At 42.0% G+C, this 13,769-nt stretch overlaps 1 protein-coding gene across 1 annotated transcript; it reads left to right on the top strand.

Moving 5' to 3' along the window:
• The first annotated feature begins 508 nt into the window (after positions 1 to 508).
• Positions 509 to 12,602, top strand: LOC147452206 (uncharacterized). Its single transcript, XM_086517977.1, has 3 exons — positions 509 to 1,866; positions 4,709 to 4,861; positions 11,890 to 12,602. The coding sequence occupies exons 1-3, from the start codon at positions 758 to 760 to the stop codon at positions 12,281 to 12,283; spliced, it is 1,656 nt and encodes a 551-aa protein (XP_086374103.1). The 5' UTR covers positions 509 to 757; the 3' UTR covers positions 12,284 to 12,602.
• The last annotated feature ends 1,167 nt before the right edge of the window (positions 12,603 to 13,769 follow it).

The raw sequence follows: 13,769 nt of genomic DNA, 5'->3' as shown, positions 1-13,769 counted from the left end.
CTCTCTCTCTCCCTCTCTCTCGCTCTCTCGGAAAAGTGTGCCTCAACTTAGCCTTGGGCCGGTTGATAAATCCAAATGGCCAGTTGCATGGAGGTGGAGATGGATCAAAAAGCTCCGGTTAGAAATTTCAAAGAAAATAGCGCAAAATAGTAAAAATTGCCTAGTATTTTACTTAATTTCCGGCTTAGCTCTTTTCTAGAGAGATTTTTCCCGAACACTGCTCTCTCTCTCTCTCTCTACTTTCGAAAGAGAGTTAGTAGTTACTGTTGGAACAGGGAAAAATTATAACTCTTTATGGTTAAAATAAACCCCCTTCTTTTATCAAGTCATTCTAAAAGACCAGGTTGACTTTGAATTCAAAAGGAGAATGGGTCGCAGGCTGCAGCCCTCTCTTTGGGGGCTTCAAAGACTAAGGCACGGCCCGCCGGACTCGTGTGAAACCTATCACTCTCACAGGTCCCATACATATATACACAACATTCATTTTGCTTGTTTGCATATCTGAATCTATACCCACAAAGACACACCTAGAAGACACACACACACACACACACACACTCACGTACTGCTGCTCCCCTGCAAGAAACCCATCTCTGCTCTATAAACACAGCCCCATCTTCTTCTTCCCCTAGCGCTAATATCGCCTGTTCTGCTCATTTCTGCCATTAATTCTCTGCTAGTCACATACCTTAATCGTGTAATTAGAGCTTCATTAACTCTCTGATTGCCCTTAATCACGGCCCCATCGGGGTGTTTTATGGAGGAAAATTTCCATTCTGGAGCTAATATGGTTGATGATCAAGAGGGCGATTGGAGGGAAATTCTTCAGAAGTGGGATGAGCAGAGCCTTAGCAACATGATGAATGAGCAAGAACCCACCTGCACAAGTATGAGTATTCTCAATAATTCCAGTACTGGCCTGGCTATGGAGAGCTTGAATCCTGGCTTCTACTCTACTCCTCAGCTGCATAACCCATCATCAATGGCCTCCAGCCCATGTTCAATGGGCTTCAGCCCGTCTCCAATTAGCTCTAATCAGAACAATTCTGCTCTCTCTGATCAGCCACTCATGGGTAATATAAAGATAGAAGCTGCCCTAATTAGTGACCCCCTTCATGATAGCTCTGCTTCTGCCTTAAATACCATTGAAGTAGAGAACCTCATAAGCACTGCGCGGGAGCAGGATATTGACCTCTCTGGCAGTAATTTGCCATCCTCCTGGCTCTCCACGTTTCTGCAATCCTTGCAATCCCTTCCAGCAGCTCATCTTGCAGGCGGGCTAGCTGCCTCCCCTTCTTCTTCACATACAAATTTGCTAAATTTCGGGGATGAGCACAATCGGGCGCTTGCGGCACAGCCGCTGCCTCCCCATGGCAGCGACGCTATGCAGTACAACAGTGATTTTCAGCAAGCAGGGAGTAGCATAGAGGAAATTTTGGAGCAGATGAGTAATGACTTCATAAATTATGGGGCAGCAGGCTCTTTGCAAGAGCACCTTAGCAATGCCTTGAGCGCATCTAATGTAAACCTTATGATGGGTAGTGCATCAATGAGCACAGCTGCACCAGCTGGAGTTTCCACTAGCAATAAGAACATTTATGCCAAACAGACAAATATTTTCTCTACGCCAGCGTCGTCAGTATCGAGCGATGGCGGGCCTGATGATGATTCCTCCTCTCATGAAGACACAAGTAATATTGCTCTTGATCCGCTTGATGACTTTATAATGCAGAGTGGTGGTCCTCTCAACAACCTCAGTAGTGCTGCTCCCTTGCCCTCTTCTGATACCACCTCATCTCAAGCCGGCATGAAGGCCGAAACGTCAGCCGGACCAGGCCCAAACGATCAGGATCAGCTGAAGAAAAGGTACAATTCTTGTCTAGTACTAATCCAAATGCACTGCAACTCATTGCTGAATGTTAGTGAGCATTAATGTCTTTCATCATTTCTAAAAATCTATTGGTTATTATACAATTGAACTTACTCTCAGATTGAGTTAAGGCAATTTTGATTATTGAGGACAGTGATTAACTACTCTTAATATTAGTATCTTTCTTTACGTAATATATACAAGCTCTGCTTGTATAAGCAACAAAGTGCATAATTCGTCAGCTAACTCATTGGTAGCCCTGATTATAGCTCATTGGCAATCCTAATTATAACTCATTGGTATTAATCCTAATTATAGCTCATTGGAAATCCTAATGTACTAAACTTAATTTTCATGCATCATGTCATGATTAATTGTAATTATTAGAAAGAAGCTTTAAAACCCTGCACATCAAATGAGATAAAAGCCTACATCCATTTGATGCTTATTACTCTGTTCATGGATTCCTTTGCTTGATGATGAATTTCATCAGATGGGCAAAAACCCATCAAATCCTTCATATCAAGTCATAATCTCAATGTCTGGGTTTGTCTTGGGTTTTCATTGAGAATGGGACTCTTAATGACCTGATGCATGCGAATTGAGCATTAAGGAGAAAGTCAATATATCCATAGCTTCTAAGAGCTTGGATTCAATCAGGTCTCTTAAAGGCCGAAGGGGGAGGGCAGGCACAGTACTCACTTCAAAAAGTGGGACAAATAGGAGCAAATTCACTGTGGATTGATTTGAAGTATGCAACTTAGATTCTGATGAGTGTAGGTAGAAAGATGAAGTTGATATGCTTTTTTAATTCATTAGTTTAGAGGCTTCTGTAGATGTTGTAGAAAAGGAGACCTTCTTTGGTGGACTTCAGGCAGCAAAATATTGATTTAATTGCCCACAGTGCACTACAAGCTCTTTTAGGATTCCTGCATCTGAGTACATTTTGTTTTGATTCATGATTCTGTTGTAGCCTTTTAGAGCCTTTTTGGACTCCTGTGGATGGCCTCCATTTTGGCCAACAAAACTGTGTATCAGAGCAATAGATCTTCGTTTAGAAGCTCCTTTATGCTTCTTCATCTGTACAATGTAGAAAACTTCAATGCAAAATATGATGCAAAAAGGGAGTAGAAATTAAAGTAGATCAGTACTGGTCCAGCGAGTGTGGAAAGAGTACCTATCGCGATTCCGCTGGAATGTCTTGCTCTTCCATCTCTAGTTGCATATGTTGTGCAATGTGGGCATATTTGTCTGATTTTCTAGTTTTAAAACCCTAATCATCGACCACATCTTTGTTTATTTCTCCAATCTTACCTCTCTATTATGTATCTTGTGCATTACCACTCATGAGCACCACCAAAGACTATGTGATTGCACACATATTTTAGACAATGCTCGCGCTTGCAGTGGCATAGTTTCAACAAAGCCGCGAGTTCAATTATAAGTATGCCCTTTCTGGCATAGTTGCAATACTGCTTGCATACTTTCCATTTTTTGGGATAATTAAGCCTCATGCGAAGAGCTTGAACAAGACATATGTTGGTCCTCTTCTAATGAAGAAACTCAGAGCATTCTAAAGCCGCACATACGTGGATGCATGTGAAAATTAACTGCATATTTTCACACCTATGGATATACTCATGTGCTCCCGGTGTACCTCCTTGGATGGTCACTTTTCAAAATGTTTATCATATCACATGAATTAATCGAAGAGAATTATTAATACTTCAAAATGTATACTTATGGTACATTAGATGGGGGGCGGAGTTTTTTAAATAGGCAGACACTGTAAATATGACATGTATATAGAGGTATTATTAATAATCTCTTGAATACACAAGATATAAGGCCCGGGGACGCACATTGCACCGGCATGATCGTTTGTAGGTTTGATCTTCAATGAGAAGGAGGATAGTGCCATATTTTAGATGGTCAGGTATGCATAGGAATTATAGCTATAGAAAGGGATATGGCACCACTTACAGGTGGTTACAATAAATAAAAGGCAACTCAATAAAAGGTGATGTGCAACTTATTTATTTGGATCCCTGTCTTTGGGAGTTACTGAGTGCCTGCAAACCATAACTTGCAAAAGGCTAAAAGGTGAAAGACATCCCTTTTTTTAAGTTTTAACCACAAAGAGAGAGACAAAAAAAATGGGTCTCGGCCACTTTCCTAATCCTTTCAATTAGTACTCAACTTTCACATACAGCAAATTTGTCTTCTTCATCAGCTTGCATTCTGATCATCAATCATGGCTACATCAATTTGGCTTTGCCTCTCTCACGTGGGTTGCAAAAATCACATGAGTCAAACCCCAACAACAAGACCATTTTTGTCACATCATTGCATTGATTAGATGTCACTTGATACCATTTTTTGCACTTTTGATGACATACCTGATCCCATTAGCAAATACATGTGGCGGTCCGCATGCCGCCCATGTGCCACTTGTCGACAAGTATGTATGAGCTATTCATGTAGTTTTATGGGCATATATACAATAAATGTGTGTATCTAATGCATAGTGTGTGTATAGCATGGGTGTGTGTGTGTATTATGCATGCATGCTTCTATGTATATACATACATACAAGCATACATGCATATTTTATGCATGTCATCCATGTGCCACCCACTTGCACATATGTATGAGTAATTGATGCAGTTCTACGAGCATACATAATATGTGGCATATATGGCCTTGACCTTGTGATGTGACTCATGCATGTGACAATTTCACATGCACACAATTGTGTCAATGTTGCCACTTTTAATTATGCACGAATTATTGATGACCTTTTTTAAATATCTTAATAGAGTGAGATTGAATATGCAGGGTGTCGAAGCCGGCACGTGCCACCAAGAAGCCAAAGAGGGAAAGAGGGGCGAAGCTGGCGATCAAGATCCAAAGTGATGTTGAGGTGTTAGATGATGGCTACAAGTGGAGGAAGTATGGCCAAAAACCAGTTAAAAACAGCCCATACCCAAGGTATGCATGCATACTAAACACACACCCATTAGAGTAAAGGCTCACTCTTTTGCTCTTCCCAATTTGTTTAATGAAGTGAAAAGCCTGAAAGACAATGGCATTACATAATTAACTACAGAAAATTAGAATTTTGCGTTTATTTTTTATTTTGTTATGAGGATGTGGTTGGGAAGCGAACTTAGGTCGATACGCGTCGAGTACATAGACACCTTGAACCAATGAGATACAGATCTTATTGGCATATTTTATGGTCACATGACCAATCACATGCTAGCTTGTTTCTTCTAAAAGCATGTGAGTAGCATGAGCCCTATATCTTAATTTATTTTTCCTACAATATATATGGGTACCTTTTATCCTTGGAACAAGCAAAGTGATTAGTGATGGATTGCATATATACTATGGTTAGAAAGTATAGGTATTGAAAAGGATAACACCATGCACAAGGTACACGATCTCAATAATTGGAAGAAAAACACCTAATACAAGCTGGAAGGGCGATGGATGTGTGTGTGTGTGTGTGTGTGAGAGAGAGAGAGAGAGAGAGAGAGAGAGAGAGAGAGAGAGAAAGAGAGTGTGTGTGTGAGTGAGAGAGAGAGAGAGAGAGAGAGAGAGAGAGAGTGTGTGTGTTGTGGGACACAAGACGGAGAGCTGTTCTCAATCTCAATACAAATGCGACCCAATTTATCGGCATCAACATGAACTTTGATACCCGCTTTCTAGATCAGCAGACCATTGAGACGGGGGCCCGGAGACCGATTGATAGGCGCATTTTGAGGCCAGACGACGCGTACGCACACACAAAACGTGCTTTTTCTCTCTCTCTCTCTCTCTCTCACACACACACACACACAAACACACACACAGGGGTTGGCGCTCTCTCTCACACACACATCACCACACACTCACGGGAGTCGGGACCCAACCTCCTTTGCAACACTGGCCGTTGATGTGGGTCAACTTATAACGAGAGGCGCACATGTGCTTTTCATACTTTTTGAGTTTTTACGATCCCGACTGCTTTTGAGTCGGTCAACTGAAACAGAGATTCTACACCAGAAGTTTTTAATGTCGTAGGCGCCAGTCTTCTTGTAGCTATGCCAATTTTGGCATAGTTGCAGCACTTGGGCGCCCGCTCAAGCGGTTAAGACATGGGCGAAATTCTTTTGTGCACCACTTTAGAGTCGGACCCAGCTTCATTCCAGCGCAGGAAAAAGCGGCGCACGTGCTTTGCTCTCATTGGCTCTTGTAACCCTACGATGAAGGAGGAGGCATCTCTCCCGTAACCTTCGCTTAAGCCCCCCCTTTTTCAAAGTGACAGTAGGGTTATTGGAAGCCTTCGGATTTCGCCCAAGCATTTTTGAAATTTTTGAAATTGGTAAACATCCTCCCCCTACTCCCCTACGACCTGGCTCTAAGACTGCCCGCTCAAGCAATCGAGACAGGGGCAAAACGCTTTTGTGGCGAGCGCCAGTTGGTCGGGAGGCTAGTCATGTTGTTCTGGACTCACCATTATAGCAGGCGGCACTACCCCTCGGATGCTGAAGGTTTTGAGCCCACCAAATGGCTGGAGGGCAATCGTGTAGCTCAACCTCGGGCTCGCAGCTAGAGAGATGTCAAGCCCATTGGATGGCTAGAGTTGTGTAAGCTCTCATCTTCAAAAAAGAGTGTGCAATTTGAACTTAAGGTGGAAGTCGAGTGCAACTTCTTCAAGAGTCTGAATGACTCCTTATTTATAACTCTAACATGCACATGCATTACCACATCCTGAAGAGGGAAATGGGATACAATGATCTTTCCATAAACCTGCCAAAAGCGCCTTTAGAGGCGATCGTTGTCTAATTATGCATTCACATATACTCTAGATAGCATCGTCGGCCAGTTGTGCATCTTCAAATCATAGGGCAGGTTCAGACAAGACCACCGACAACTTCCTTGTTCACACAAGACAGAGGCAATGCAATATATTTAAAGGGCGCATCCTCTGAACAACCAATAAGAAGAAACATAATGGTAAGGCTAGTGAGTTGCAGAGTGTGCCATCAAGCGCACACTCGATTGCCAATGTTTCTTGTTGAAAAGTGCACAATAGTCTCACTCTTGAGAGAGAGAGAGAGAGGGGGGGGGGGGGGGGGGGGGGGGGGGGGGGGGGGGCAATTTTGGGTGGGTCCGAAGAAGAACCTTCTTTTTTATGCCCAATCTCAGTGCTCCAACAGGGACGCTCGCACCTGTCCCTTTCTTTGTCGCCATCGCATCTGTACCCAGCCCTAGATAAAGAGAGGGTGGTTCAATTTGAACCGTCCTCCAAAGAAGAGGTGTTTCTTTCCAAGAAGATGTCAAGACTATGACATTATGTTACTCTTATTTGCAAGCAATATGCAGTTGCAAGACCAACCCCATGAGCCTGTTCTAACCAATCTTCCACACTTGAGAGAGAGAGAGAGAGAGAGAGAGAGAGAGAGAGAGAGAGAGAGAGGGGCCACATGGCCAAAATCATTGGGAACAATTACAAACCGTTGGATTCAGCTTGTCGATTATTGCCACGTAGCAAATTTGATGATGGCATGCAATTTTTTCCTACTTTTGGCCTACATAAGGCCTTAATAATAGCATGCGAACTTTTTTTGAAGCAATCGTGGGCCGTTGGATAAATCTTGTAGATGAGCCACATGGCAAGTTAAGCATTGACTTGGCATATGTAAGCCACTATGTGGAATAGTTGACAATCTGTTTTCCTATTTCTACAAAGAGGGACATCGAGTACACACTCTTTCTCGTCCTTTTTCTTTTTCACCAGAAACACGTTGTGAATTCAGTTAGAGAGAATATGCAACATGGAGGCCATGGAAGGGGACATACAATTTTCCTAACCGAAGAAAATAAGGGCAAGCTTGAAATTCTCCCGGTTTTTAGGTCAAAATTTAAAGCTTTTGCCGATAATTACACTAGAAATTGTGAAAACGTCCCGGTTTTCTTCAAGGCAAGCTCAAAATCTAACCGGGATTTTAGGATTTCAGCCGGTTAAAATACATTGGACCCCGGTTTTTTTCTAACACTGGTTCAACTTCAAGGGGTGACTTTTCACCTTGTTGATTCTTCTTCTAGAAGAAAGACATTAAGTAGAGGGCACACGCTCTCTCATCACCTAAATTAATCTACTACTCTCTCTTAAGCATAATGAGAGAGCTTTATAGTATAAGAAAAGAGAATGGTATGAGAAATTGATTACCCCATGGAAAATAGATAGTAATTTGAAATATGAAAAGCCTAGTTGCATGCCTTCGCTTTCTTGTTGCTTAGTCGGTTACCATCCGATAAAGCTAGAGAGAGAACATTGTGCATATCAATTTAATCACCTCAAAAGGTATACTTATTGGTTGTGATCATTCTCTCGTGAAGAGCACAATCGCTTTGGAACAACAAGATCTGCCATTGCAGAGAGCAGTTGCGCTCCTCCTTTAATAGCCTCCTCTTTTCAACCTTTAAGCTCTTGACCTGTGATTTCAATCTGATGATGGTACATCCATCAACCAAGTGACGAGACTGGATGGCTTGTAAGAAGGATCACACAATCAAGCTCTACGCTTTTTTGCGTTACACCCCTTTTTTTTCCAAACTCACAATTTGTGAGTGAGATTTGCATTAAAACCAAACAAAAACAAGGCAAGCCATTATCATCTCGAGCCATCGCATCTATACATACCACAGTTTTGAAATTCACATACATCAACTGACAAAGGGAGCCACTCTGACGCTAAAAGTGGCTACTTGGGACTACATAACCGAAGCAAAAAGACCTCTACAGCTGATTCTGGCTAGGGGAATGCCACCAAGGGAAGTGACTTGCCACATCACCCACCTTGTCCACCACGCTATTCAAAATGCAAGGATGAAGCCAAAAGTAGAAAGGCAGAGATCCCCTTACAGAAGGGGAGCTCCATTCGTTCTTCTGTTTTTTTCTTTTTGAGCAGACTGGTGTTGCGCGTTGGTCTAGCAACGTCAACAACACTAATAGAAAATCCAAGAGCAAAAAGGCCTAGATCCCCTTACAGAAGGGGAGCTCATTTGTTCTTCTCTTTTTGAGCAGACTAGTATTGTGCATGGTTTACGAACGTCAACAAGACTAACGGTAAAGTCAGGAGCAAAAAGACACAGATACCCTTAAAGAAGGGGAGCTCATTTGTTCTTCTTTTTTTCTTTTTGGGCAGACTAGTGTTGTGCCTTGGTCTCAAAACGTTAACAAGACTAACAGTAAATCCAAACATATCGTTCGTTAGAAAGTTTATTAAGATATTTCACGTTAGCAATTTATTTAAAGGGAAGACTATAGTATTTTCGTTCGTTTCAATCGTACAAATCTCGTGGGAATCGAAGCAAACGTCTTTGTGAGTACTCGACCTCCGTGACCTAGGTCATGGAGACTGCAACAGGCAACCGTGAGACCATCATATTTTTTAAGTGGTGTGTGAGTTATGATTGGTTTTATCTCTTCTCCAAGGAAAAGTGATCATAAAATATTAAATCAAATTATATCAAGTAATTATTAGATTATTTTTAAAGGTTTAACTTTAATAAGCCATTTTCACATTTTCATTGATTGACTTTTGAATTTCGTATTATTGGGGGTCTACCTGAATGACTAGCTCAGTAGGATCGGCCACTCTCTATCTTTTGCTAGGTGTTCGCATTGAAAATAACTCGTATCTCTTGAAATAAACATTGAGTCCATATCACCCCCATTGAAATGCAACCCTCATGTTTGGACCACGTTACACTATAAATGAAACCCTCTTTCGAAAGAGAGAATTATGGATGGACATAACAAATATTCCTTACAATGCAACTTGAAGACCTCAAAATGACGTGAGTGTGCACATTCGCTTCCGAGAAAGGGGGGTAATAATGACAGAGTAAGAGAAGGGGGGTGCATGCATGTGTATGTGTGTGTGTGTGTGTGAGAGAGAGAGAGAGGGGAGGGGGGCCCTCGTCTATAAGTGCCACAGGAGGGGACTCAAGGGATCGACGATGGGGACGAGTGATCGGTGGTGCGTGCGCTTTGGGCTCTCGGATCTCCACAACAAAGGGGGGCAAGATTTTTATACACAAGGGCTCAAGGGATCGACGATGTATGTTGTTCAACGACACGCATTAGCTCAAATGGTGAGGGTTGGGCCTCGTCAGGGGATCGTCCAAGGTTCGAAGGCGCTTGCGACAAAGGGGGAACCCTAACTTTTTTGCAAGACCAAATTTGATCAACGATGGATCAAATTTGATCCCTTGACTTCTCCTGTGGCACGTATAGATGAGGGAGGGGGATGAGGAAAATTATTCAAGAGCCCTCAAAGGTTTCGGAGAGATAGAGAGAGATAGAGATTCTAGAAGGTCAAGGTAATTGTCCTATTTGTACTCCACTTTGAAAAATATCCATGTTTATCAAAAGTGCATGTTAGAAAGAACAAATATGAACACTTACGGTAAAAGGGCCAATAAAAAGCCGGTCCCTCGTGGGACCTCCTAACTAGGGACCCTCCTAACCCCCTTTTCAAAATCACCTTGCACCAATATATGGACATGAAAAGCCCGTTGGTAGAGTGGTTAGAGCGGAAAATCTTTTAATCTCCACCGTGACATCTCGAGAGCAAGCCTTGTTGGCAAAACGGCGCATTACTCCCACCATGGTGTCTCGCTTCAAACCCCCAATTTTATTACACTAGAAATATTTGGCAATCTCGTGCGTCATACGCTCTCACGCTCAGTTTTTTGTTGTGTGTAGATCTCACCTTTAGCTTCTGCGCTACTCCATGTTTAAAACGATGCACAATGGGCTCTGCAATCCCTGACGCGACTTAGGCGGCCTTAACTTGGCCCCTTTACCCTACACTTGAAAATAGCTACAACCTCAGCCTCACTTGCCAATTCCATTCGGCTACGGGAGTAACTTTTCTTTTTTAATAGCAAATCGCACTTTCTCGTGCGAGGTGTCACAAATCATCCCCGAGTGCTATCAATGTCGCTTGGCCACACTGAAACCCATAATCTGAGTCATGAAGGACAAGTAGTGGACAAGAGATGTGTTAAAGTCATGGAAAAACAATATGCAAGAAAAGCTTGGCGTGCATAGTCCATTCAATTGGCTAGGGCTCTAGGAGCGACACATAGAGTCTGGTGCTAAAGTCGTGGAAAAAGAATATCCAAGAAGTCTTTCGTGGGCACATGAGAGATCTTCAAGCAAGCATTCGTACTTGAGAAATTGCAAGGTGTACCATGGAACATGTAGCCCTACTAGGGGACGTTTGACGACAAATAAGTAGGATTGTCAACCCTAGGGCTTGAACTCACAACCTTGCCGCATGCACCCTTGAACCATTTAACACTCGTAGGTGGGGCTATTGGAATTTGGGATCTCAAACCATTGCATTCTTAGGAGACCTGTGATTGTGATTGTTACCTCAAGCATCAAAGAAGTATAATACAAGTATAACGAAAACTCAAAGCCTATGTATCACAATTATTTGAGACTTTGCATACACATACACACACTATTTGGCACACCTCCTTGTTAGATACAGGGCAACGTATACAGAAGAAGATTTAGAAATTTTCTCGTGTAGGAAAACAGAGGCTTTTTCATCAGTATTTTTCATACAATGCATAACATCATGAGCTTCTGCTTGAGAGGCACCACATACCTAGCTAGGTACGATTGGGGGCAGGGGACCCCGGCCCCCCACCGGGCCGGCGGTCCCCTGCCCCCAATCGTACCTAGCTAGGTATGCGGTCCCTCCCTCACAGAAGCTCATGATGTTGAGGTACGTCACAATGTGGGAGTTATTGTGAGAATTTGTCCAAAACTTCTTGTGGTAGACTCCATAGTATCAAAATATGTCTTCATGATTTGTATACCCCAAAATTTCTAATCTTGCTACTTACCTTCATGGATTTGCACTCATTTGTTGTTAATTGAACTTACTCGTCGATTTTACTATTGAAGGCAATGATACCTAACGACGTGTTTTGTGTGTTGATAGGAGCTATTACAAGTGCACAGATAAACAATGCAAGGTCAAAAAGCATGTCGAGCGGCAAGCGCAAGAGCCAGAGTATGTTGTTACAACATACGAAGGAGTTCACAATCATTCTCGTCCGGATCAACAACTACAAGCCCTCCATTCCCAAAGTGATGCAACATCCCATCAACATGACTCTTTCCAACCTTTTGTTCCCACAGCACCTACACACAATTTGTCCCCAATGGAACTCTTGGGCCTTCGCCATGGCTCATTGTTCGCGGGAGACTCTCAAGCCATGAGTCTACCCTTGCAACAAAGTATCTCTAGTGCCCCAAATGCCTTAGAGGCAATAGACCAAGGAATCTTACAAACCCTTTTCCAAGGTGAGGAACCAAGAACTAGCTCTATTTGAGTAGGTAAATTTTATACTGGCACTAACTTTGTTACACGAAGAAGATATTTAACATCCCATTATTTAAATAAGATTGATATAAGAAGAGCATGTTTCAGTCAATTATAGCATGAGCATTGTACAACTATGAGAAATTTGCCATGGATGTTTCACTTGTATTGTATGCCCATGGTCTACTCTCGATCACATGATACAGGTTAATTCTTGATTATAGAAGAGGTTAATTCTTGATTAATATAGGCGTCGGTGAATAACATTGTATTGTATACTCATGGATCTACCCTTGATCATGTGAAAAACATCAGCTCTTGATGATCAACATCAGTGGATAGCGGTGGTTCGTGTCTCAAATGAAGTACTTAGAGCTAACGATTTCGAATTCATTCTGTTATTTAATCCTCACATGTATTTAAGTGCATTTTTAAGAAATTTAAGGAGATAGCATTTGGATTTTGGGATAAGTGAAGGAGAGAACACCAAAAGAATAGCATATATACAACATTAAATTTTCTATTGTGCATCTTACACTGCCCTAAATAGTAATTAGTTATTACTATTAGGTGTTTTTACACTGCCTTAATAGTAATTAATTATTACTATTAGGTGTTTTCACACTGCCTTAATAGTAATTAACTATTGGGATGATGATTGTGTACAAAGAGAGCATAGGTGCTGTACAACAAAGTTGCTTTTGAGGTTGTCCAATAGATTGACAACCTTCTGGTGCCCTTGAACTATGATAGTTTATTTTGGTGCGCTATATATAGATACACACGCGGGCACGTGCGCACGCGCACACACACAAAAGATGTCCTCCACATGGTTTCAAATTCAAACCCCTTAAATTCTAATTCCTACTTTGAATTTGTTGAGATCATAGAGATGACAAACCTTGCTCAAAAAGAAGTTATGTTCATGAACTATAAAACACTTTGTGTCCAAAAATCTAGAGATGAATGGACTAAATTTGAAAAAGGACACTTATAATGGTGGATGTCAGGCTGAAGTTGACTTGCATTAAACTATAAAGCCTTTCTATATTGTTGGTATTTATGCGCGATTATCAAATTGATTTTGGTAAACTTTAAACACTTTGCACGCTAAAGGACAATGATAATAGTGGTCGTGAGGCTAGAGCTTCATGACATTGGATTAGACCCTTGTTTGTAGCTGCAGTTAGTTCAAATCAATGGTAATCAAATTGATTGGAGGAGAATAAGAGGTTTCCTTACAAGAATCCAAAGTGGAAAAGCTTATAGTAAGAGGGGGGGGGGGCGGGGTGGGGGTGGGTGGGTGGGTGGGTGTTTGAAGAACTCACAATGGTGAGTGAATTATGTTAACAAAACCAAGAAATTACAAATTCTAGCCATGACATCACCTAGCAACCATAGATACATTGGCTGACAAGGGAGCCACCCTGCACCATTGAAAAGGACACTAGTGAGAACCTGGGGTCAAAATTGAGCAAGCTTTGACCTGACACGAG

The sequence above is a fragment of the Adiantum capillus-veneris genome, chromosome 8 (genome assembly GCF_014529385.1).
Source record: "Adiantum capillus-veneris isolate H3 chromosome 8, ASM1452938v2, whole genome shotgun sequence".
NCBI classification, from domain to species: Eukaryota; Viridiplantae; Streptophyta; class Polypodiopsida; order Polypodiales; family Pteridaceae; genus Adiantum; species Adiantum capillus-veneris.
Note: the sequence above shows the minus strand (reverse complement) of the source record. Positions and strands in the feature narration are given on the sequence as shown.